At 35.1% G+C, this 25,329-nt stretch overlaps 3 protein-coding genes across 4 annotated transcripts; 2 read left to right on the top strand and 1 right to left on the bottom strand.

The window, feature by feature from the left end:
- Window positions 1-9,257: 9,257 nt before the first annotated feature.
- LOC107622377 (uncharacterized) lies at window positions 9,258-11,568 on the top strand. The gene is made up of 4 exons (XM_016324248.3): window positions 9,258-9,523; window positions 9,598-9,658; window positions 9,961-10,105; window positions 11,155-11,568. Exons 1-4 carry the CDS (start codon window positions 9,340-9,342, stop codon window positions 11,413-11,415), a joined length of 651 nt encoding a protein of 216 aa, XP_016179734.1. The 5' UTR covers window positions 9,258-9,339; the 3' UTR covers window positions 11,416-11,568.
- Window positions 11,569-11,828: 260 nt separating this feature from the next.
- Window positions 11,829-13,398, bottom strand: LHCB6 (light harvesting complex photosystem II subunit 6). The gene is made up of 2 exons (XM_016324247.2): window positions 12,761-13,398; window positions 11,829-12,508 (listed from the first exon to the last, which is right to left on the bottom strand). Exons 1-2 carry the CDS (start codon window positions 12,985-12,987, stop codon window positions 11,959-11,961), a joined length of 777 nt encoding a protein of 258 aa, XP_016179733.1. The 5' UTR covers window positions 12,988-13,398; the 3' UTR covers window positions 11,829-11,958.
- Window positions 13,399-16,826: 3,428 nt separating this feature from the next.
- Window positions 16,827-21,223, top strand: LOC107622375 (Protein phosphatase 2C family protein). Of its 2 annotated transcripts, none has more exons than XM_016324245.3 (10): window positions 16,827-17,422; window positions 17,589-18,119; window positions 18,238-18,869; window positions 19,063-19,193; window positions 19,556-19,622; window positions 19,944-20,031; window positions 20,112-20,281; window positions 20,375-20,518; window positions 20,605-20,733; window positions 20,853-21,223. In XM_016324245.3, exons 1-10 carry the CDS (start codon window positions 17,203-17,205, stop codon window positions 21,024-21,026), a joined length of 2,286 nt encoding a protein of 761 aa, XP_016179731.1. In that variant the 5' UTR covers window positions 16,827-17,202; the 3' UTR covers window positions 21,027-21,223. The 2 variants fall into 2 exon arrangements, with proteins under 2 accessions (XP_016179731.1, XP_016179732.1); XM_016324246.3 differs by having other exon boundaries at window positions 16,964-17,422; window positions 20,605-20,759.
- The last annotated feature ends 4,106 nt before the right edge of the window (window positions 21,224-25,329 follow it).

The raw sequence follows: 25,329 nt of genomic DNA on the forward strand, positions 1-25,329 counted from the left end.
TGAATTAGAGAATGCTTACCTAGTACAGCCTTGCGAACTTTATAATTTAAAATTCAAGTCAACCTCATCAAACTCTATTAATCCAATTTCAAATGTTTATCATAAAATAAAACTTACGCAAACCTTAAGACAACATTTTTAAATTTTTTTTCTAACTTTTCAATAATTTTACCACTCAAAGTGACATAAATGTAGGTTTCTAAAATGAAATGACATTGCTAGAAGAAACTTAGTAATTACAAACTTTGCTTTAATAGGAGAGGTGTAAATGATTTTCAAGTTATGCTGCTTACATTCAATTTTTAACTTTCCTGCTTTATAGTTTTGCAATAGCTTTCATTACAATAACAAATCACAACAAAGATTAAGAATATGTCCAATTTCTTTACTCTTTTCTAAAACCAAGGGCTAATACTACTTTCCACCAAACTTCACAATAAAAATGTAATTCTTGATTAGTTCTAAATTAAAATTTTTTCTATATCGCATCCTTCTAAACTAAAAAATGCAAAGAACATCCATGCAAGTATGGAGTTACTCAGAGTGTATTAATGCTAATTATTATTTTGAAAATTTTCCATAAAGTCATGTATAAATCAATTTAGAATTTACCAAGAGTGATTCCTTGCATTCCTCTGTAATAAGCACTCACCAGAGTGCTAAACCTTTCCTGTCCAGCTACAAAAGATGGATGTTATTTCAAGTCAATTTCCATCTCTTTAATTTAAAATCAACACCAAAGGATATCACGAAGTTGAAAATTATATCATTTGAAAACTTAAATCAAATTGTTTATTAATTTTATAGAGCATGCAATTTATGCGCAATTAGTTAAAATGGACTCAATCAAAAGGATCTCATCCCCTCTGTCAATAATGAATGAATGAATGAATAAAGCTATATAGCCACAGACTTATCACTTTATTTATAAAATTATGAAAATAAATCTATGTGCTAATGAATCAATCTCTCATATGAATTAAATATCTTCAAGAGAACAATATCTAACCAAAAAAAAGTCCAAAATTAATTTGAAGTTTAAGAATAAAAGGTTAATAATTCTTACAGCTTCTGGTGATGAAGATCCTTATACACTTTCTCAAGTTATTTCATCTCATCATTATTCCATCCACTTTGGTCTTCCTTAGTTGTTCCCTCGTATCCATTTTTTCCCTCTTCTCCTTGTTTCTCCTCATCCTCCTCACCATAATTATTGACATCAAAATCAATTTTTCTATGCTCCATCTGTATCACAAAAATAACTCGTCAATGTTCCACTTGCTACTCATAAAATATGGCATTTTCTATGCTCTAATTTGTTTCAGAATTCAAATTTATTAACATGTGGATCAAAAAACAAAGATCAAATTGGAACAGAAGGTGACATCTTGGACAACAACTCTGTACAGTATTTTTCAAAGGAAAGAACTAACCTTTATTTGACAAATTCATAAATGGTTATCGATTTACCATTTTCTCCATTACAATATGTCATTTTTCCCATCTAAACCACACATGCCAACATGCATTAAAGTAATAATTGAAATAATGCTAAAAGGCACCTTTAAGTCCTAATTTGTGGGTGGTATAATAATCAAAATGCAGGAAATCAAACATATGTCAAAGATGACCAGATAACCACTTCAAAAGTTTTCAATGATTTCGCAACTATCTCGTTCGTGCATCACAGGTGCTACACTTAGAACACTTTAGTACACATTATTGTTTCCTTTCCTTCTATTTTTTGTTTTGTTGCATTTGGATCTTCTCATGCTATTGTCTTTTCATGTTGGTGGTCATGTTTCAATCCTGGCCATTGATTAAAATTAAATGTTTATCTTTTAATGGTAGAGATTGAAACACAACTTAAAACATGAGAAGATTTGAATCCTTTTGCATCTTCCTAACATAGAGAAAGCATAATTTCTTAAGGAAGAGACAATACTATATCCTCTTTAAAAACAGGGAGAAACTTAGAAGATCCAATATTATTATTTATTTATAATGGAGAATTACCTTCAATGTACTTCTTTTGGAAGTAAAATTCATCGAATTCATCATCCTGTAAATTGGAAATAGAAAACGAAACCCCTCAATTAAGTTTATAGAATAACAAAAGAGAACAGGTAGTATGAATTGCTCAGGTTTTATGCTTTTGTTAAGTAATACTGAAATTGTAAACTTTTCTATTTGCATAGCTAAGTCAACCATTTTGATTAAACAAAAAAAATAGATGTAATCAGAAAATATAGGGTGCTTCAATTCATTGAATAAAGACTTGAAAACCTCTAGCTTACTATCAGTTGAAGCTCCATTTCAGAAGTAACAATACATAATGTTAGGCAAGTAAATGTTCAAACAATTTAGTTGCTAAATTACCTTAGTCATGTATTTCCATAGATACTGCACAACTTTTATTGATTACCTAATATTCCAAACAACCATATCTATAGAAAAATGTTTCAAATTGGGAAAACATAAAGATAAATTAATAAATTTGTCACAAACCTATATTTAAAGAATCCAATTGATACCACAAACAATAAATTCAACCTTACTTCATGAACAATCTTTAACAATGAAACCAAGGATTCCTTCCTTAAAGAGTACAACTATACTCGTACTTTCCACGTTTTGCGGCAATCTGAAATTTAAGCCATACTAATATCATAATAATTAATAAGAATGAGAACCACGTGAACTTCTAATTGAGACAATAATTAGTAGATCTCATAATCAATTTCAACATTCTTCTTATATCATATATCAGTAATGACTGATTTCTTTTTTACCCAAAAAAGAAAGAAAGAAAGAACTTGAAGGAATTTGATGTAACAGTGGTTTGTTTTATCTGAAGACTATTGGAAGGCGGTTTTCTTGGTACAAAAGGGTGAAAAATTATGTTGACGTGGCAAAAAAGCTTGATCGAGTCTGTATAAATAGTAGTTGGTTATCTATCTTTCCAGAGGCTTATGCAGAAGTTTTAAATAGGCTTCAGTCTGATCATTGTCCTATTCTGGTGCGTTGTAAAGGTCGTCCTCAGCCTAAAGGGAATCGACCTTTTCGATTTATTGCTGCTTGGGCTACTCATCCTGGGTATAGGGATATTGTGAATCAGTCATGGTGGTCTGGTAATAGAGGGATTCATGGCAAGCTTTCGGAAGTACAGAAGAATTCACTAGATTTTAACTCGAAGGTATTTGGTAATATTTTTGTTAAGAAATGTGAATTAGAGCAGCAGATTAATTATTTACAAAAGCGTTTGGAAGTGGTGGATAGTATTTATTTGCGCCAGAAAGAACAACAGTTACTTGATGATTATAATAATACTCTAGTACAAGAAGAGCTCCTATGGTTCCAAAAGTCCAAAGAGCAGTGGGTAAGGTTCGGGGATAGGAATACAAAATTCTTTCATATTCAAACTCTTGCGCGAAGGAAGCATAATAAGATTCATGGCCTTTTTCTCAAGGATGGAGTGTGGGAAACTGATCCAGAGGTTCTGAGTCAAGAAGCAGAGTCTTTCTATAAAAGCTTATTCTGTCATTTGGATGATGTTGATTTGGGTTGCCTGGGTGATGTGCCTCTTCCTTCTCTGAATGAGGAAGCTTGCAATAATCTTACGGCACCAGTTACTATGGAGGAAGTCAGAACAGCTGTTTTTCACATGAACTCTTTTAAAGCTCCGAGTCCTGATGGGTTTCAAGCTTTCTTCTTCAAAGAATATTGGGAGATCATTGGTCTTGATGTTTGGAAGATGGTTAAGCAGGCATTCTCCGGTGTTACTCTTGATCCGAGAATGTTGGAGACTTTACTGGTTCTTATTCCAAAGGTTGAATCACCGGTATCTATGAAAGATTTCAGGCCGATTAGCCTATGCAATGTAGTTTACAAGATCATCACAAAGGTCCTTGTTAATAGGCTTCGTCCTCATCTTGCGGAGATTGTTGGCCCGCTTCAAAGAAGATTTATTCCGGGACGAGGAACTCCTGACAACATCATTATTGCTCAAGAAGTTCTCCACTTTATGAAGAAGACTAAATCAAAGAAAGGCACACTGGCCTTTAAGATTGATCTGGAGAAAGCTTATGACAAAGTTGACTAGAGGTTTTTAGCTCATATCCTTAAGAGCTTTGGTTTTCCTATTCCTACAATTAATTTGATTATGAATTGTGTCACTGTTTCTTCCTTATCTATTCTTTGGAATGGGAATAGTCTGAATGGCTTTACTCCTAGCCGAGGTCTTAGACAAGGAGATCCTATGTCACCCTATCTTTTTGTGTTGTGTATGGAGCGATTGGCATACTTTATTAGTCATCAGGTTGATTTGGGCTTGTGGGAGCCGGTTGCTATTTCTAGAGGGGGACCAAGAATATCCCACTTAATGTTTGCAGATGACTTGCTTCTATTCTGTAAAGCTACAAAGAGACAAGTGCAAAATGTGATGTTGGTTTTAGAGACTTTTTGCAAAGCATCTGGGATGAAGATTAATGTGGAGAAGTCTAAAGCGCTTTGCTCCAAGAATGTCTCTGCAACAAGGAAAGAGGTTTTCACTGCGGTATCCTCTATCAGATTTGTCCAGGACTTGGGCATGTATCTTGGAGTTACCCTTAGCCATTCTAGGGTGACTCGTTTAGCTTTCAATGGTGTCCTAGATAAGATTCGGAGTAGGCTAGCAAGCTGGAAATGGAGTTTACTCAATCGGGCTGGTAGACTCTGCTTGGTTAATTCTATTGCAGCTGCTATTCCCACGTACCAGATGCAGGTCTCTATTTTTCCCAAAGGAATCATTAGTAAATTGGAGTCTATGATGAGAAATTTTCTTTGGAAAGGACAAGCTGATGGAAGAGGATTGAATCTTGTTAGTTGGAAGGTACTGGTTACTCCAAAAAAATATGGAGGTTTGGGGATTAGAGATCCTTATTGTGTAAATATTGCTCTTCTTGGGAAGCTAGTTTGGACTTTTTTCCAGTAGCCAAACAAGCTATGGGTCCAATTGTTGGATGCCAAATACCAATTATCTCTATATGACTGTTTTAGTTATCCTAAGAACAAGGACTCTCCCATTTGGAGGTGTCTTTGCAAGGCTTGGGAAGTGTTGAAGGATGGGTTTGCTTGGTGTATTGGAGATTTGAACCAGAATTTTTGGTTTTCTAGCTGGAGGAGAGAAGGACGGTTATCTAATGAGATGGATTATGTTCACATTTCTGATTCGAATCTCCAGACACAGGATATTTGGTCGGTTGGTAGATGGCATTTGGATACTCTTTATTCTCCTTTATCTCAAGATCTGAAAGGTAATATTCTCTCTTACAATCCAGATGAACAAGCAGGTCTGGAAGTGGGTTGGTATTGGTGTGGGTCTGCTGCCAAAGTCTATGACTCACGCAATGGTTACTTGTGGTTGTGTAAGCAGCTATTTGGTTGGGAGGAGCGGAAGAATTGGCTATGGCTTTGGCGTCAGCTTGTTCCAGAAAAGCATGAGTTTTTGGCTTGGTTGTGTCTTAAGGAGGCTCTTCCTACTGCAAGTTTTCGCTTTAGAAGAGGGATGTCGTCATCAGATAGGTGTCCAAGATGTCTTTCTAGCCAGGAATCGGTTTTACATTGTATTTGGGATTGTCCAAAAGCTCAGCTTGTCTGGCATAGGTTGGATATTTCTTGTCATCCTTTGGATTTGAAGAACTGGTTCTTGTATCATAGCAGAGAGCATCTGTTCAAGTTCTTTTCGGGACTTTGGTGGATATGGCGAGCAAGGAATAATGAAATCTTTAATCCTCATGAAACTTGGCCTCCGGAAAAAGTGATTTGTCTGACATTAACTTCAGAAAATGAGCTTAGGAATATTTTTGAATTACAATGTATGTCCCTTCCCTCTACTCTAAATGGTTTTTGGAATCCCCCATCCATTGGTACTTTTAAGATTAATTGTGATGCTAGTTATTTTGGTTCGGGTGATAGTGTTGGTTTTGCTTGTGTTATTAGAGATTGTCATAAGAGTTGGCAAAGGGGGTGTTTGGAAATGATTGAGAGTAATAGTATTCTTCAAGGAGAATTGTTTGCCATTTGGAGAGGATATCTCTTAGCTTGGGATGTGGGTCAACGAGATGTTATTTGTGAGACGGATTGTGTGGAAGCATTTAATCTTGTTACTCAAGATGGTTTTGGGTTTATTGATCCATTGGTGCTCAAAATAAGAGATATCATGCATTGGAATTGGCGTGTTAACTTTCGTTTGATTATGAGAGATGCAAACACGGTAGCAGATACTATGGCAAAGATGGCGATGAAGTTACAACTTTCACATGTGGAGCTTCTTTCACCTTGGGAGGAGTTTAAGAGTAGTCTTAAACGGGACTGTCCCTCTATTTAAGCAGTTCCTTGTTTTGTTAGTTTTATTTTTCTTTGTTTAGTTTATTTCAGTCACCAAAAAAATTTGATGTAACGATCGAACCTGAAGGGAATACTGTGGAGCTTCGTTTACTGTGGATCTGAATCTGAATCCTTTTGCATCTTCCTAACATAGAGAAAGCATAATTTCTTAAGAGAGAGACATTACTATCTCCTCTTTAAAAAGAGGGAGAAACTTAGAAGATCCAATTTTATTATTTATTTATAATGGAAAATTACCTTCAATGTACTTCTTTTGGAAGTAAAATTCATCGAATTCATCATCACCTGTAAATTGGAAACATAAAACAAAACCCCTGAATTATGTTTATAGAAAAACAAAAGAGTACAGGTAGTATGAATTGCTCAGGTTTAAGGCTTTTGTTAAGTAATATTGAAATAGTAAACTTTTCTATTTGCACAATTAAGTTAACCATTTTGATTAAACAAAAAAAATAGATGTACTCAAAAAATATATGGTGCTTCAATTCATTGAATGAAGACTGATAACTGAAGACCTCTAGCTTACTATCAGTCGAAGCTCCATTTTAAAAGTAACAATATATAATGTTAGGCAAGTAAATATTCAAACAATTTAGTTGCTAATTACGTTAGTCATATATTTTCACAGATACTACAGTACTTTTAGTGATTACCCAATATTCCAAACAACCACAACTATATAAAAATGTTTCAAATTGGGATAACATAAAGATGACTTAATAAATTGTTACAAACTCATATTTAAAGGATCCAAATGATACCACAAACAACAAATCCAACCTTACTTCATGAACAATCTTTAACAATGAAACCAAGGATTCCTTCGTTAAAAAGTTCAACTATATATGTACTTTTTATGTTTTGAGGCAATCTGAAATTTAAGCCATACCAATATCATAATAATTAATAAGAATAAAAACCACGTGAACTTCTAACTGAGACAATAATTAGTAGATCTTATAATCAATTTCAACATTCTTCTTATATCATATATCAACAATTACTGATTTCTTTTCTATCCAAAAAAGAAAGAAAGAAAGAACTTGAAGGAATTTGATGTAATGATGGAGGTGCTTGAGTTCTGCAAGAATTATATACTTACCCGTGAATTATAGAACTATTTCCGACAACACTTTAAGTTGCAACTCATTTAAATATGTCTGAAACCCTAAACTGCAAAACAAAAACAAAACAAAAAAAGTTGAATACTTGAAAAAGTCAGCAAAAGAAAAGAATTCAAATATTGAAACCTAAAGCCTAATAGTGTTAATCCCACCTTGGAATAACAGTTGAAATAGTATGCATTTGGAGGAAGAAGAAGAAGTATGGAAGAATCTTTTCATGCTTTCAAGCGCATGACATGCAGCAGATACCAACGCCATTCCACTTTTCCGATAGCCACTTCTCCAATCTCTGTTTATTGCTGCGGTGGCACGTTCTTGAATATCCTTGTTCTTCCCCATCCTGCTTCCTCCATCTCTGGGTCGGCTCTACTTCTTTGGACTTTCGAAATCTCCCTTCCCATTTACTCTGATGTTTAAGATAAAGTCCAAATCTTTAGCTACAATCTCAACCTACTGGTTGCTGGAAGGAAGAGTAGAATAAGTGAGGAGGAAGAGAAGGATCAGATGATGTGGGGGTGGTGGAGATGGTGACATGATGACAAAGATTAAGTTTCTTAATTTTTTTTAGGTTTTTAATTTTCAGTCGCTAAAAGTAAAACGGAAGAGAGCAATTTGATTTGGAGAATAGATTTGTGCGGGAAAATTCCCGCTTCGTCGCACTGGAGGGAAGACTTTTTTTCCTGCGACGTGTCGGTCTGGAGAGAGTTTAGTTTTGGAGGCAATACTGTGAAGCTTCGTTTACTGAACTACTTAACTTTTATATATTAGATAGATTCTAACATTTCTACTAGGGATTAGTATTTTTATTAAAATGTGATTAGTACTTAATCAACAAAAACAAAAGTGAATAATTTTATACTATTAGATGTAATCTCATATCATTAAAAATATTAATAATAATTAATTAATGAATACAAATCACAAAATTTACTAATTCTCTAGCATTCCTCAAAATAATTGTTGAGAGACTAAAAATGAGATAAACGTGCATAAATCAGTGTTTTGCTGTCTGAATTATTTAAATAAATATAAAAATAAAATTTTTTATAGAAGAATATATTTTTAAATGTAATCTCACACCATTAAAAATATTAATAATAATTAATTAATGACTACAAATCATAAAATTTGTTAGCTCCATAGTACTCCTTAAAATAATTGTTGAGAGGCTAAAAATGAATATAAAAATAAAATTACCTATCAGTGTTTTGCTCGCTAAATTACTTAAATGAATATAAAAATAAATTTTTTTATAGAAGAATATTAGTAGTTAATATCTTTTGTGAAAAATTGAGAATTAGTTAATATTAATTTAAATAGAATGCAAAACAGAGATATTTAAATAAAACATAAGTACATTGTACATAAAACAATGAAAAGAATAAATTACCTGACTTCATTCCAAGTTTTGGAAAAGTACAGGACCAATGGAATATTTGTATAATGTATACAATGAAGGTTTAGGGAGTATTAGAAATATAATTATTAGTATTACTTTTTTTTATTAGCATAAACTTTTAGGATGAGTGGTATCATGACATGATATTAGAGCTCTAGATTTAAAAGTCAATCCAAAATCAGCTTATTCTTTTGGGATGAATGGTTTTGTAACTCATATAGCTCATTGTACACATTGTACAAATATTCCATTAGCTCTCTAACAAGACTTTTTTTAAATTTTCATAAAAAAACATCTGGGCCGGAATGGAGTCAATTGGGCCTGGGCTGCATTACTGTTGAGTTGCTGCAGGATTGGTGAATGGTTATGTCGCCTGAGTCTCTGAGAGAGAGTGAGTGAGAGAGTGGCATTCCTTCAATTCCGACTCCAATGGCAGCCTCTGCTCTCTCCAATGCAGTCCTCTCTCCCGTTTCTCCTCCTTCTCAATCTGTTTCCTCGAAACCCAAAACCTCACTTGTAAAATTCCCTAACCCCAGATCTAAACCCTTCATAGCGCTTTGTTCCTCTGATTCCGATGCTGCTCCTAATCATGATGCTACCCCCATTGAATTAAGTATGCTTCCCTTCTCTATTTCATTATTCATATTCATCTTCCCTTTCTTCTCACTCTTCCCCCCCTTCTCGCAGGGTATCCCGCATTCCCAACCGTCATGGACATCAACCAGATTCGTGAGATTTTGCCCCACAGGTACGCTACCTACCTCTCCCTAAACTTCTTTTTAATATTTGGGATTAGGGTTTATCTAACTTTGACAAGTACAAGTTTTTGAACCTTTTACTTGATAAATGTAAAACAAATGCATTGAAAGTTTGAATTTGTATGCTTTCTATAAAAATTTCCTTTATTGGTAACCTTAAGGTCACATGTTCCTTTCTGAAATTGTGTTTCATACTTTATTCCTTGTGATGTTTGTTTCTTTGTTTCTCTTCTTGTTTATATTATAACTAACTAACTGTCTGCAATGGTATGGTGGGATGTGGGAAGTTCAGGTTTCCTTTTCTTCTAGTAGATAGAGTGATTGAGTACAACCCTGGAAAGTCTGCAGTTGCCATCAAGAATGTAACCATCAATGACAACTTCTTCCCCGGCCACTTTCCCGAAAGGCCAATCATGCCTGGTGTTCTAATGGTTGAGGTAACTAAACTGTACACTCTATTCTTCGCACTTACTTTTATTGTGAAACCTATTCCATATTTTCTTTGAAGCATAGGAGGAGTAAATGTGTAGGGTAACCAGGGTTTATGAATATTAGGCCTCATCTTTATCTCATTTGAAAAAAAAATTGGAAATACCAGTCTGTTACAAGAACCTCTTTTAGCTACTCTACAGTGACTTGCTGGTTTTACTTGGAACTTCATTTGCCTAAGCATCTTGGTTCTCAAAAATGCTCTCTTCTATTGATGTATGCTGGTGTGGTGTTTTCACCAGATATTTGCTGCAATAGAGTCACGTATATGCCTATATGGGCTGCAACAGTACCAATAAATGAGAACAACCTCCTGATTTGCCTACACATTGATGGATCAAACGCTTGTTACTAGACCAAAAGCTATAGTTGTTAGCAAGGGTGCAATTTTATTTCCTTATACTTTATTATAATTGCATCTAGCGTTACATTAAACCCTAAACAAGTGAAAAATCAAAGATTTAGGAGTTGAATTAGTTTTAGATGCTTATGAAGAGTAAATACACTCTTGCTTGCATGGCCAATAATGCAATAAGATAAATTTTAGGTCGAGTAGGGAGGAAGTAGAAGTAGCAGACCCCTTTGTGAATGTGCAGTGTCTTTGGTATTTCATTTTTCCTTATTTTTGTTGGAGTGGTTATCTTACTTTTTCAGTCATGGTATGTGCTCTTCCACTGAGGTTCCCACTTCTGAAGGTCCTTGAGAGTAGAGAATGTGATAAGAGAGGCATCTGGTGTTTGTGACTTAGAGTTATCTGCTAAGTTTCAGAAGAAGCTTCTTGTGCAAAAGCATTTCTAAATTTCTACATGACTATTCAAGGACTAAATTTCTACATTTGAATCTTGAGCAACATCTCTTCTAATTATTGGTTTGATGGCTGGGAACTAAATTGTATGAAGAGGTGTACCAAAAAGAAAAGGAAGAGCAAATCTTGTATGCTTTCTTTTATACTCTGCTTTTAAAGTTGGAGATAAATGTGAGAGATCTTTTGCTGCAGGCAATGGCACAAGTTGGTGGTTTGGTCATGTTGCAACCTGATGTGGGAGGCTCTCGTGAAAACTTCTTCTTTGCCGGAATAGACAAAGTGCGATTTCGTAAGCCTGTGATTGCAGGAGACACCTTAGTCATGAGAATGACACTTATTAAGTTGCAAAAGCGATTTGGAATAGCAAAGATGGAAGGGAAGGCATATGTTGGAGGCGAAGTTGTGTGTGAGGGTGAGTTCTTGATGGCTACTGGCTCGGGAGGGAGTGAATAGTTAGACATATCCCTTCCAACTAGAATAGAGTTGATTTTGCTGCGTGTCTTTTGAATTTTGATTAAATGCTTCTGCGTTTGAATGCAGAACTTTATGAACGCCTATTTATGTATTTTCCATGAAATCTATCTCAATATCTTGTTCTTATGATTATGTTTTGTTTTCTGTGATTCATGAGCAGCTGAAGATAGCAGCATGTAACGTTATGTTCTCTTATTCAAATTTGTTGCATTGTTTCATATTTTCCCCATTTACTTTCATGGCAATCCAAAGTTCCAAACAATCTTTGCAACTTGGACCCGCAGAGAGATGAGCAAGCTCGTATCTTTCACCACAACAGATTTGGTATAGAGAGTAAAATGCTAGTCTTTATGCAATTGCTACATTTCAAATCATACACATGGGGAATCATCTAATATTAAAAGCATATGATATGATTTGAATTTGTTGTGAGGGAGCACATTGGCTCTACACAAGGCAAAGGTTCATGTTCAACATCAATCTAGCTTCTCAATTCAACTATCTACATGAATTGTTCCAAGTTTACAAGCCAAGAGCACCAAGGGGAGTCTTCCCTTGACCAGCCTCAAAGTAGAAAATCAGCATAGCCAACATGGCAATCCTTGCATGCTTAATTTCAGCCAATTTTAGCCTTTCAAGCTTCTCTCTGTCTGGAATGTAAACGCCATCCTTGATGGTGCCAGCAAGTCCCAAAGGGTCAAAGAATTTGCCACCAGGGTAGCCTTGATCACCGGTGGCATTGGCAAAGTTCTCCGCTGTTCTTGACCATGGAGTGGCCCATTCCACTGACTGTGAATCAGGGTTGAAGAAGTCCACCCATCTCTTGCTCTCAACCCAACCCATGAGAAGCAACTGAGTGCCCAGTAGTGAACCAAAGGAGAAAGGAGCAATTGCATTGGGGTCAGCTCCAGCCTCAAACCATGGAACTCCGCTCCATGCCTGGCCAACAAAGATTCCCACAACTGCAGCCATTGCCCACCTTCCATGAATGAGTTCAGCTTCTCTGTACCATTTCAGGAATGCTGGGTCCTTCCCTAGGCCTAGTGGGTCAAAACCATAGTCACCAGGTAGCCTGCAATTGAAACATTCTATTAGATGTAGAACCAATCATGCTCATTTAATTTGTGGTTCAAGCTTTTGGAATAAATGGTTTATAATATAGTAACAAAGTCTCTATAACTAAATCTCTAAAGTTTAGTGTCTGTAATTAAAAAGTCTACCAAACAATTTAAGCTTTAGAAGAATCGGTTCATGACACATTCTGAACTGAAGATGAGAGGAGAGTAAAAGGAGAGGGAAAAAGTAAGTAGATGAGGGAACTCACGAGCCGTCAAGCCATTCAGGGTCAATGAAGTTTCCACCACCTCTAACACCAGGGACCCATGATTTCTTTGGTGCAGCAGCAGCAGCTACAACATATCTTTTAGGACTAACAGAAGCACCAGCTTTGCCTGCAATAGCATTAGCAAGTAGTGTCTGGCTCCTCTTTCCTCCACAAAGGAAAGAAGATCCCAAACCGTTTAACACAGCACCAGATGTTGCAGCTGCCATCGAGACAAGGGAGAAGAGCACACTGAGGCTGGTTTCAAGGTTTTGTTAGGAACGGGAATGCAGACTTGGAAGTGATTTAATGTGTGAATGGATGATGTGAAGTGGGAGAAAATCTAAGGGTGCTTTCATAGAAGGCCAAGTAGGACTATGAAATCTGTGGAAGAAATCTTTGAGGGTATCGTGGATAGATTACGGACCAATGAGAACTAGATCTTCATCCTCATCCCATGTTGATTCCAACCACGTGGACATTGGGACCACACACCGCTCCACCTATTTCATCTAACTTTGTTTGTGTCTTTCCTTATCTTATGCTGATGTCCATAGTATTTTGGAAGATCATTAGATCCCAACAAGACCAATTTAATGAAGTGAGATAAGTAAGGGAGCGTAAATATGTGATTCTTTCATGCCTCAGAAAATGGGAATAATGCCCTTCATTTGAAGTTCTTTTGACCCAAGTTCATGAAGAATAATATTAAGATTTAGTTTGGTAAAATATTTTAAAAAGGTATTTGTATTTTTTAAAAGCATAAGTATTTTATTTTATATTTGATAAATTTAAAAATTTTACGTATTTTATATTTGATAAATTTAAAAATTTTATATATTTATGTTTACAGTTTTTAAAAATTAGATGTACTTTTAAAAATATTAATTTTTTTTTTAAATTAGTTTATACTTATTAAAATTAAAAAATTTAATATAACATCGTATATTAATTAATATTTAAATTTAATTTTTTATATTAATATTTATTATAATATTTTTAAATTTTAAAAATTATTTTATTAAATATAATTTATTATTATTTGTGTTTATTAAAAATTATTTTTAATTTAATTTATTTATCAAATATAAATAATATAACTTTTAGAAGCTATTCTTTAAAAATTAATTTTTATAAAATACTTTTAAAAAATAAAAATTTTATCAAACACAGTCTAAGTAATTAAATGACCAAGTAATCTTTTAAATGACCAAAACTAAATGCATTGCTAGTTATTCTTCTATTAACCTGTTTTTAGTAGGTTTTTTATTTTTAATATTGTGCCAAAATTAGTGTAATCCATTAAAATGACCAAAAATTTGTGTTTGACGCCATTATGGGAATTTTTGATAGTTATAAAAAAATATTATTGCCGTTTTTTTATCTATTATTTTAAAAATATGTCTTCAAGTAAAACGTCACTGACGTTTTCTTTTGTGTCAATTTAAAAAATAATAGACATACAATACGTCGTTGACGTTTTGTACATAGTGAAATTAAAAAAAAAAATTAATACAATCCGTCGACGCCGTTTTATTTTTTCTTTTTATTAAAAAATTTTCACTCACCCACAAAACGCCTATGACTTTTTGTTCCTTTCAAGAAATTGAAACAGACTCATAACAGAGTGCCAGAGTAAAACATAATACTACTAAAATATCATTGTATATCACACACAAATTTATAATATCAAAAAAAGGGTAAAAAACTCAAATAAGCCAAAGGAAGTAAAATTTTACACAAATTTGCTAAATCAAAATCTGGTTCATAAATCCACCAATGCACATTTATATGTAGTTCGAACCAGCCTGATTCGAACTCCATTTCTACATAATTCGAACCAGGGTTCGAATTATACACAAACACACGCACACACTAATTTGAACCAGTTTGGTTCGAATTATACACTTATTAAAAAAAAAGCTAACAAAATATTTAATTACGAGACTTCTTTAAAATATTAATAAGCTATCGATTCGAATTTCATACAATATTCTTTTGTCCATTTTTAATAACTCATGAATATTTTTTAATAAATTTTTTAATAAATTTATTTAAATTATACTACAAAAAATATTTCATCCTATGCAAAATAATTTTAAAAAAATGGCTTAAAAAATGTTAGGAGTCCTATAAAAATTTGTAACGTTCTAATAACTTAGGTAAATACATACATGTACTCAAATTTTAAATAAAATACTCTACATAGTCAATAATAATTTAGAAATAAAAGAAAATATTTTATTCCATATAAAACAATTAAAAAATATTTTATTCTATACAAAATAATTTTAAAAAATGGCTTAAAAGATGTTATGAGTACTATAAAAGTTTGTAATATTTTAGTAATTTAGGTAAATACATTATAAAAATATTTTTTCTTTAATTTCTAAATTAGTATTGACTATGTAGAGTATTTTTTTAATGTCCTAAGTCATTAGAACGTTACAAATTTTTATAGTACTCTTAACATTTTTTAAGCCATTTTTTTAAAATTGTTTTGCATAGAATTAAATATTTTTTGTAGTATAATTTAAATAAATTTATTAAAAAAATTTATTAAAAAATATTCATGAGCTATTAAAAATGGACAAAAGAGTATTGTATGGAATTCGAATTGATAGCTCATTAATATTTCAAAGAAGTCTCGTGATTAAATATTTTGTTAGTTTTTTTTAATGTATAAAATAAAATATATATTTTTTTAATTTTTAAATTATTAATTTTTTTAATAAGTGTATAATTCGAACCAAGCTGGTTCGAATTAGTGTGTGCGTGTGTTTCTGTATAATTCGAACCAAACTGGTTTGAATTAGTGTGTGCGTGTGTTTGTGTATAATTCGAACCAAACTGGTTCGAATTATGTAGAAATGAAGTTCGAACCAGGCTAGTTCGAACTACATATAAATATGTATTGGTAGATTCATGAAGCAAATTTTGGTTTGGCAGATTTGTGTAAAATTTTACTTCCCTTAATTTATTACTGTGATTTACCCTAAAAAAAAATGAGCCTTTTTAGTCATATGAAAATTTTTTTTATCGAATTTATTATTTTTAGTTATGTGCATGCGGTCTTATTTTTAGTCATATGTTTGTGCGATCTTACACGAATTTCTATAATCATCAACAATAATAATAAGAAATCAAATATGATCAAATAATATAAAAAAAATATTTTGATCTCTTACATTTAAGTCAAATTTTAATTTAATTTTTAATATTTTAAATATCTAATTTCTGTTTTAAACAATTTTAAACAATTTATTTCAATTTTAAAAAAAATTCAAGAGAGTTTATTATTATTTAATTATTAAATTTGATATAAATAATTCATATATTTAATAGTCAATGACGTTTAATTTCAGTATGTAAGTAAAATTGATTCATCAACAATCACTAATATAAAAGTTTTTTTTTTTAATTTTGGAGTGTTGATATTTAATTGCTAAGATTTTGAATTTTGTATGAAAAAAAAAATTAAGGAGAAAAAATATTAAAAAAATTTTTTTGTTATATTTCTCTAATACATGAAAGATTTTGGTTATTTTGTTCTATTAATTATTTATATCAAATTTAACATTAAGGCAATATTAAACCTATTTAAAATTTTTTAAAATAAAAATAAAACGTTTAAAACATTAGAAATTAAATTAGAGTTTATCTTAAACATTAAAGATTATTTTAACTATAAAAAATATCACAATCTGTAATTTGTCATATTTTATAATATTCTGAAATTTGGTGATATTTTTTTGAATTGATAAATAATAATGTTAAAAATATAATTATTAATGTTGTTTTTTTCTATTAATTTAAGTTTTTTGGTATAAGTAATTTTATGATATAATATTAAAATTTTAATGTCTAAAAAATATAGAATTCGATCATTAATAAATTTTTAAGATGAGTGGTTTTATAATTGATAAATAGACTAATGTCTCGAAATAGTGAAATTGAAGTTTGATTGAAAATTTATCTTACTTTTTTCATACACATAAATTAATTAATTTTGGAATAAAACCAAGGAATTTTCAACCCGTTTTATTCAATTCAAAAGCTTATGTATTATATGCCACTAGGAAAAAATTAAATTAAATTAAATCTACAACCAGTCTCCCAAAAAAAAAAAATCAAATGTACAACCTACCAATGATTATATGACTAATTTGATACTTTATCATCTTTGTTGCTCTTCCCCAATTTAATGAGGTTTTTTTCTGACGGCAATAAATGTACATCATTATCATATTCTGGATTAGTTTATGGTTCAGAATGTTCACCAGCTTATTTGCTTTGTTTATTATCCACATGTCCTTCATTTCCTCAACCATCATCTTCAATCTTCACCCTCACAGTCTCCAAATAATGCCTTAAGCTGAAAAAATTATGTTACAATATTCTTTTTAAACGAAACAAAAAAAAGCAGAAAAAAAATATTTGATGAAATGGCTGATCTCTTCTCCAGAAGCTTCCAGTGCCTCGTGGTTCCAAGCTGCAATCTTCCCCAAAAATCTTCGGAAAGGCTTCGAATTTCAGCTCCAATTCCACTTCCCAAACGATCTCTCAGAGTTATCCACCATACCCATGTGCTTGCCAATTCCACTTCAACCTCAAGCTCTTCTTCAAACTCTGTTCCTGAAGAAGTTGACATTCTCTCTTCAACTGGTATGGTTGCCGTATCTCTCAAGATATTAACTTTTTCCCTTTTCGTTACATGGGTTTATGTCAATTTTTCGTTTTGTTTACTTGGATTTTTTCCCCTTTGGTTCTTTATTTTTTATTGAGCTTTCTGAATTGTGCATTATACTTGAGCTTATTGTTATTATGGCAGAGTGTTCCGATGGTAGTGTTGTGTTCCAATTTGCCAATGCTAGTGAGGTTAGAAAAAGGATGGCTGAGTTGGAGCAAGAAAAACTAGCCAGGGAAGCTGTTGAGAAAGTTGGTGAAGCTGGTCCAGCTTTGTTGAGTGAAGGTGTTGAAAAATTAAACACTGAGGTTGATCATAATCTAGTGGAGGAAATTGAATCTTCTTCAACTGTAGTAGTTAGTCTTGCTAATCGAAATCTTCAGCTTCCCGTAAATGAAGAGGAGAGTAACGTGCTTTATAATGTCTCTAAGGCAGCTGTGATCAGTGACGAAAATGAAATTGATGGGAATTTGATGTTGGATTCAGGAGAGGATGTTCAGCATGGAATTTCAAGTAAAGATGTTGCTGCTGAGGGTAATGATGTGCCAAGCTTGTCTGAGGAAGATTCTGAAACTGACAATCAGAAAGAAGTAGTTTCTACAGTTACCCCTGAGTCAGATATCATCCCTGGTCTGAATAGTCATGCTTCTGGTGAAGTTGAAGAAGTGAAAGAAGGTGATGTCATGGCTTATTAGGTGTCTTCTTAATCAACATTATCCGTTGAAGTTTTTAATAGTTATTGTTCTCTTTGTCAGGTAGAAGCCTAACATTGAAGTTGCTCCTCTCTCTACAGTTGACAAGGGTCATGGTGTAGATAGAGCAATAAACAGCGCGACTGATGGCATTGCTGCTGATATAAATGAACCTATATCAGTATCCAGTTCTTTAGAGCTAGAGCAAGAACAAGTTGCTGACAACAAAGAAATAACTCACGAAATTGTGGAAGTAGATGAAGCAGCAAACAACCTGACTGGTGACATCGATGTGGATGCCAATTCTAGTGAGTTGATGCCAGTATCCACTTCTTTAGAGCCTGAACAAGTTGCCAATGACAAAGAAACAACTCACCACATTACGGATGTAGATAGAGAAGAAGAGAGCCTTGCTGCTGGTGTTGATACTGTTATCAGTGAATTGATGTCAGTATCCACTTCTTTAGAGCCTGAACAAGTTGTTGATGATGAAGAAACGGCTTACCATGTTGTGGACGTAGATAAAGCAGCAAACAGCCTTGCTGCAGGTGTTCATTCTGATAATGTTGATGTAGATAAAGCAGCAATCAGCCTCACTGCTGATGTTGATTCTGATATTGGTGAATTGATCCCAGTATCTTCGGAATCTGAAAAAGTTCCTGTTGATGAAGAAACAACTAACCATATTGTGGAAGAGCCATTTGATGAAAGTAAAATGGAAAAATCAGTCACGGTTAGTCTTTATCATCTTCTTTCCAAAAGCTAAATTAACATTTGCTTTGGATTTGATTTCTTTTAGTGCATTTAGCTGTCTAATGTTAGTGACCTTAATGGCTGAGAACATCCCCTCATAATTCTATTTTTGATGAGTTAATGTGCTACTGGTTCTAATATGAATATAAGATTTGTGTTTATTTTGTGTCTAGTTACATGACTCGGTTGCAACACTGGATTTGGAAAACAAAGCAGATGTGGAAAGTATGGGAAGAAATGATTATGAAAACCCATCACTTCCTACTGTACCAGAGACACATTATGTTGAGACATCTAGTCATGGGTATGCAAACTATATTCTCCCTTCAGTTTTGTAAATTAATGATGAAACTATCTTTTTGTGGTCTTCAGCATGTGATTAGTGAAATGTGTTCTCTCTGTTGAAAGCTTTCTCCTTTCTTGCTGAAAATGATCATCTCCAAACAACTGATAGTTATTGATTTTTGTCACAAAGCAAGGATTATTTATTTCTGTTATAACTGATATGTGAAAATGATATATTTCTGTTATAACTTGTAACAAATGAAACACAACGATTGTGAATGCTCGACATCTTATCACACGCATAGCCGAAAGTAGAAACCAGTATAGATGTGACTTTCTAGGTTTCATCATCATTTGTTTTGGATACTTGCATGTGAACAGGAGAAAAAGTTCCACAACAGAGTTTTGCTTAATTTCCGGTGCTGCTTGCTTGCCTCATCCCTCTAAGGTACCTTCAAGATTTTAATATCTTGTGTGTGTAATCAGTGGGGAGAAGAATGAAACATGCCAAGTTTACATGTTAAAATAAAATTTTGAGGAAAGTTATACCCAAAAATTAAGGGCTGCCCAAGCATTTGAGCTCCACCAAATGCATTATTTACATAGATCTAGAAATAATATTACCAACAATGTTCCAATCCATTGAGCCTGGTCGCCTATTAATAGGATAAGTTAACCATGTGCATATCATACATGAGATTTTAACTTTTTGTGAAACTTGAATCCTAAATGATGGACGGTAAATAAGCCAACTAATAACAATTTCCAGGCATCAACAGGTCGAGAAGATGCGTATTTTATTTCTCACTCAAATTGGCTAGGTGTGGCTGATGGAGTTAGTGATTGGTCACTTCAAGGTATACCATTCTGTCAGTTGTGACTGTGGACTCACTTGTTGGTTTTAATCTATACTTATGCACCTGAGAAAACTATGCAGGTAGTAATGCTGGACATTATATCAGGGAACTCATGGAAAAGTGCAAAAATATCGTGTCGGATCATGAAAACCTTTCAACAATGAAACCTGCAGAAGTTATCACCAGTGGTGCTGCTGAAACCCAAAAGTCAGGATCATCTGCTATTCTGGTTGCTCATTTTGATGGTCAGGTAAATAAATGATTAACCGAATCGCTAATTAACATAAAGCTCCTGCAGTATATTGTTCAACTATGTGAGTAATTCATAGAAATTTATCTGTAGGCCTTTCATGCAGCCAATGTTGGGAACACTGGATTTATGGTAATAAGAGATGGTTGCGTCTTTAAGAAATCAACTCCCATGTTCCATGAGTTCAGTTTTCCGTTACAAATAGTTACAGGGGAAGATCCATCAGAAATCATTGAGGTATGTAATCTACCTCATATTCATGGTCACCTAATGTGAGATATAGTTTGGTTTTGGAGACTTATAACTCACAATGTGTGTTTCAGGGGTACAAGATCGATGTAAATGATGGTGATGTGATTATAACTGCAAGTAATGGTCTTTTTGACAATCTTTATGATCAAGAAATAGCGTCAGTTGTATCAAAGTCACTACAAGCTAACTTGAAACCTCAGGTTGATTACCTCTGCCTTTCATTTAGGTGAAAATTCATGTGCAGTTGTCTAACATAGTATTTAACTTTGATGATTAAGTAGCTTATGTAAAAGTGTAAGTATGGTTATATAAACTGCAGGAAATAGCAGAATTGTTGGCCATGAGAGCACAGGAAGTTGGAAGATCATCTTTTGCGAGAAGTCCTTTTGGCGATGCGGCGCAGGCAGCAGGGTACGTGGGATACACCGGCGGCAAGCTTGATGATGTAACTGTTATAGTCTCGTCAGTTAAAACTACTCAGATTGATAGATAGAGATAGGTTCCTCTCTCATTACTCATTACTGCTGCTTTATTTATATTTCCTCTGTAAATAAATGCAATCATTTTTGTAAATTTATCTCTATCACCATGCTGGTGACTGGTGAGTCGTGACACCGCATATAAATTTCCTTCTATAACCATGGTCATGACATGATCCTTTTTTATTCATATTAATTTTTTTGTCTGTAACATATCTTCTCTTTTTTTTTTTTTTTTTTTGTGTGTGGGGTGCATTTATTTAAATTTATGCATACACAAAACGGCATATCACTTTGATTTAATTTATTTAATTTATTTGTATACTAAAATCTGTCACCAATATATTTGTGTATAAATATATATGTGATTTAATTTATTTTTAATGTATATTAGTATTTTAATATGTATTTTATATTGGTGGTTAATTATAGTGGCTATCAAGGACTAATTCATCGCGAATTTGAGCTCTATTTAAGGGTGAGTTGATCACTCGACCAATCCAAATTTAAGAACCGATTGATTTTTTTATATTGCTTTTTTTTCCTGTAAAAGGAAGAAACAAAAAATACAAAAAAAATATCCAAAAAATCAATAAATAAGTGAAGACCAAAAAGAATTCTATTTTTCTACCAAAAAATCAATAAATCATTTATTGGAAAGGAAGCTGCATATGAAAGAGAGTCAAGAATAGTTACTTTTTTTCTTCCTTAAATACAGCAAACAGCCACGGATTTTTTTTAATAAATAAAATAAATATAATTTTTACTAGAATATATAATTTAAAAAATATTTACTGATTTAAATTTCTCTTTCTTATCTCGTTTACTACTAGCATGACATGTGTATATCTCGTTTACACTGTAAACTGTAAATGAGATAAGGCCTGTACGCGTTTATAAGTAGAAGTTGTTTACAGTTTTATTCCGAGTCCCAATTTGACGTAGTCAACCTCTTCCTCCCCTCTTTTAAGCCTCTTCTACCCTATTTTCGACTGATACGGTGATGGCGCGCCAGGCGGAAAACGACGGAGACATCAACAGGCTGAATGAGACGTCGCATTACGCCAGGGCGGCCGACTTCAAGGTTAGTTGTGTTCTGTTTGTTTAATCTAAGTATGTGGCCATTGTTAGGGTAGTTCTTAAGTGACAAGAACGTACTTAAATGGTTTAGGGATAGGTCTCTAGGAGGAATTTAGAACTGTATTTGCTTGTGCAAGGTTGTTATGACATAATTATTAGTTTGGAACTCTGTTTTTATTGTGCTAAGTTGTTAGTATTTATAACGTTCTAATTAGGATTTCCTTAGTATGGAATATGTAATTTAGGGACATGTGTAGGCTAGAAACATGGAAGTAAGGACATAAGTAGAAGTAGTTGTAAGTTAGATAGAAATATTTGCTTAACGTCTAATTTGCTGTGTATCATGTTAAGCTGGTCTAATTACTAAACCAAAAAAAAGAGTAAGAATTTAGTAAAACAAAAATTTATGATCATCTCTTTATAAGGCTGAATTTTTTTATTCTTCAGAGGCCTCGCCTTCTACTGCCTCAACGAGTGAGTCATACCCTTCCTCCACCGGATACCATCGTCCTGTATCTGGATGAGGCGGGATTCGACGACACAATGCCCCTCAGGGACTTCACCTTTGACAATTTCCTGATTTCGGCACTCGTGGAGCGATGGCGTCCGGAGACGCACACGTTTCATCTCCCTCTGGGTGAGGTCACTATCACCCTGCAGGACGTGGCGTACCACATAGGCCTACGCGCACACGGTAATCCCGTTTGGGGTGCCTCCGTGACTTCGGTAGATGGTACCACACGGAGACGTGGGCGTTGGTGGAGCAGCTGCTTAGTGCGAGGCCTCCGGTGGCAGCGCAGCAGGCTGCACAGAGGAAGGAGTCATTCACGCTCAAGCTTGTGTGGTTGCGGGATTGTGTCCGCCAGATGCCCCTGACAGACGACCCGGAGACCCTCCGAAAATACGTCAGGTGCTATATTATGTTACTGATAAGATGGTATCTGATAACTGACAAGTCCAACAACCTGGTTCACATACGTTGGCTACCTCTTCTCCGAAACTTCGGGGAGTGTAAGGCACTTTCGTGGGGCTCAGCCGTGCTAGCCTGGACGTACCAGTCACTTTGTTCGGCGGCACAACGGGGCGTCACAGACATCTCCAGTTGCACGATGACCCACCTATCACAATGAGTGACACGCATCTTCAGAACGCCTTCTCTGTTCTTCTCAATGGCGGCCAAGAGTCGTTGGGAGAAGCGATTTTCAGCCGCCAATTGTGACTGCGCCTCCCTGCCCTTTGTGACAAACAACTTCTGCAGTCTTTCGTACGTGATGTACATAATGGTTGAAATCGGCAAGTACTGTGTCCCCTTCAACACTGCATTGATGCACTCTGACAGATTTGTGGTCATATGACTAAACCGCCGCCCACTGTCGCAATATTGTAGCCAAATCTCCTTTCTGAAACGACCCGCACAATCCGCCATAGCCGGGGAGACTCCTCTCAAGGCATCCATGTACCACTCATACCCAGCCTTTCTTGGACTGTAGGCAGCATTTATGAGGTATCTCTTTATCTCGGCTGACTTGAACCGAGTCATGAAATTTACAGTCATGTGTCTCATGCAGTAAGTATGGAAGGCTCTTGCGGGATGCCAACCACTATCATCGGAGCTTAGCGCAGCCTTGATGGCCTGAGATCTGTCGGAGATAACCAGCAAGCCATCTTATGGGGTGATGTGGCGTCTCAGATTAGTAAGGAAGAACGACCGTGACTCGGTGCTCTCGGACTCGACAATGGCAAAAGCAATAGGCAGGATGTTGTTGTTCCCGTCTTGCGCCACCGCAATAAGCAAGACTACCCTATATCTGCCATACAGATGCGTGCCATCTACAGATACAAACGGCTTGCAATGCTTGAAGGCCTCGACACATGACGGAAAAGCCCAAAAAACTTTGTCAAACATACTGCAGTCGCGTACCAGGAGGTGACCGTCGTAGAACGGTTTGACGCGTAGGTCACAAATGGTCCCAGGAAAACAGCTCTGCAGTGCCTAAAGCAGCTTGGGGACCTTGTTGTACGACTCTTCCTAATTCCCGTATATTTGTGCAATTGCATTCTGCTTTGCCATCCACACCTTTCTGTAGGATGGGTTGAAGTGATAGCTTGCCTGGACCGCACTTTGCAAAACCGACATACTCACAGAGGGGTTGGACTGAATCAACAGCAGTATAACCCTACAGATCAGACTGCTGTCTAACTAACGATGGTCTTGAGACATGGTGGGTGCTACACAACTGTGCACTCCACCAACACTCCGAACCTCCTTGAACACAACAAAACAGTATTACATTTCGAATATCTCAAGCCTACTTAATATATCATATAGAAGTACCGAAAAGCACAATTAAAGTTAAATTTACCAGTATCCGAGGTTCTGCCGAAGCGCCACACGGAGGTTCCATTGACACCTATTGTCAGCTTGACGGCACTACACATGGTACTTTAATCGGTCCGATTCGATCACCCGGTACTCCGTACTCTTGCGAAACTGTAGTTCTTCACACCCTGAAACACTGCCTCTCTGTTTCTGAACCTGTGACCAACCCGAAACTCTACCCCACCGTCTAGGTTGTAATCCTCTTCACCCGTGTCAGAAAACGAAGTCCTCTCATACATGCCGTCCAGATCCAGACTGTGATAGTGACTTGGCACTGCCGATAGTGCCGGAATTGGGTGAAGTGGAGGTAGGACATGGCGCACCACAGTCTGGGCAGGTGTCTCCGGAACAAACTCATCCTCATCCACCATCGGATGAATCACTGTCCGCCACGTAGTCATCGTTCGACTCCTCCTCACCCTCCTCTACCTCATCCACTGGAATGGCGACATGAATGGACGGTGGTGTGAAAGGTCGGTCGTCCTGTACATAAGTCGAGTGTACAGAACCACCGCGACCACTATGTCCCACCTCGGCGGAAAGCTCCATTACCTGCTCCACCATGATCCTCCCATGGATCTCAAACATCAGTCGCACATGCTCGTCCCCTTGAAGTCGGAATAGTTGAAACCGGAAGACTCCGTTACCCATGGGTGCCAGCAACCTATACGATACCCTTCCGATCTCCGTCACTTTTGTACCACCGAGCTTGCTCAATATCAAACTCTTCAAATCTGACAACGTATTCACACGCTGAGTGTGAAACAGTATCGGATTTTCACACTCAAATGTCACCTCGTTGTCGTCATTTCTCATACGACAATTGGGATAAACAAACACAACTATGTGTAGCCTGT

This window comes from Arachis ipaensis, chromosome B10, assembly GCF_059453495.1.
Source record: "Arachis ipaensis isolate K30076 ecotype BB chromosome B10, ASM5945349v1, whole genome shotgun sequence".
In the NCBI taxonomy this organism is placed as follows: Eukaryota; Viridiplantae; Streptophyta; class Magnoliopsida; order Fabales; family Fabaceae; genus Arachis; species Arachis ipaensis.

Coding starts and splice junctions, on each gene's coding strand:
- LOC107622377 (XM_016324248.3), top strand. CDS start 9,340: ATGGCAGCCTCTGCTCTCTCCAATGCAGTCCTCTCTCCCGTTTCTCCT. Junction 9,524..9,597: donor TGCTACCCCCATTGAATTAA/GTATGCTTCCCT, acceptor CCCTTCTCGCAG/GGTATCCCGCATTCCCAACC. Junction 9,659..9,960: donor CGTGAGATTTTGCCCCACAG/GTACGCTACCTA, acceptor TGGGAAGTTCAG/GTTTCCTTTTCTTCTAGTAG.
- LHCB6 (XM_016324247.2), bottom strand. CDS start 12,987: ATGGCAGCTGCAACATCTGGTGCTGTGTTAAACGGTTTGGGATCTTCT. Junction 12,509..12,760: donor CCTGAATGGCTTGACGGCTC/GTGAGTTCCCTC, acceptor TTTCAATTGCAG/GCTACCTGGTGACTATGGTT.
- LOC107622375 (XM_016324245.3), top strand. CDS start 17,203: ATGGCTGATCTCTTCTCCAGAAGCTTCCAGTGCCTCGTGGTTCCAAGC. Junction 20,032..20,111: donor TAGTGATTGGTCACTTCAAG/GTATACCATTCT, acceptor AAAACTATGCAG/GTAGTAATGCTGGACATTAT. Junction 20,734..20,852: donor AAGCTAACTTGAAACCTCAG/GTTGATTACCTC, acceptor TATAAACTGCAG/GAAATAGCAGAATTGTTGGC.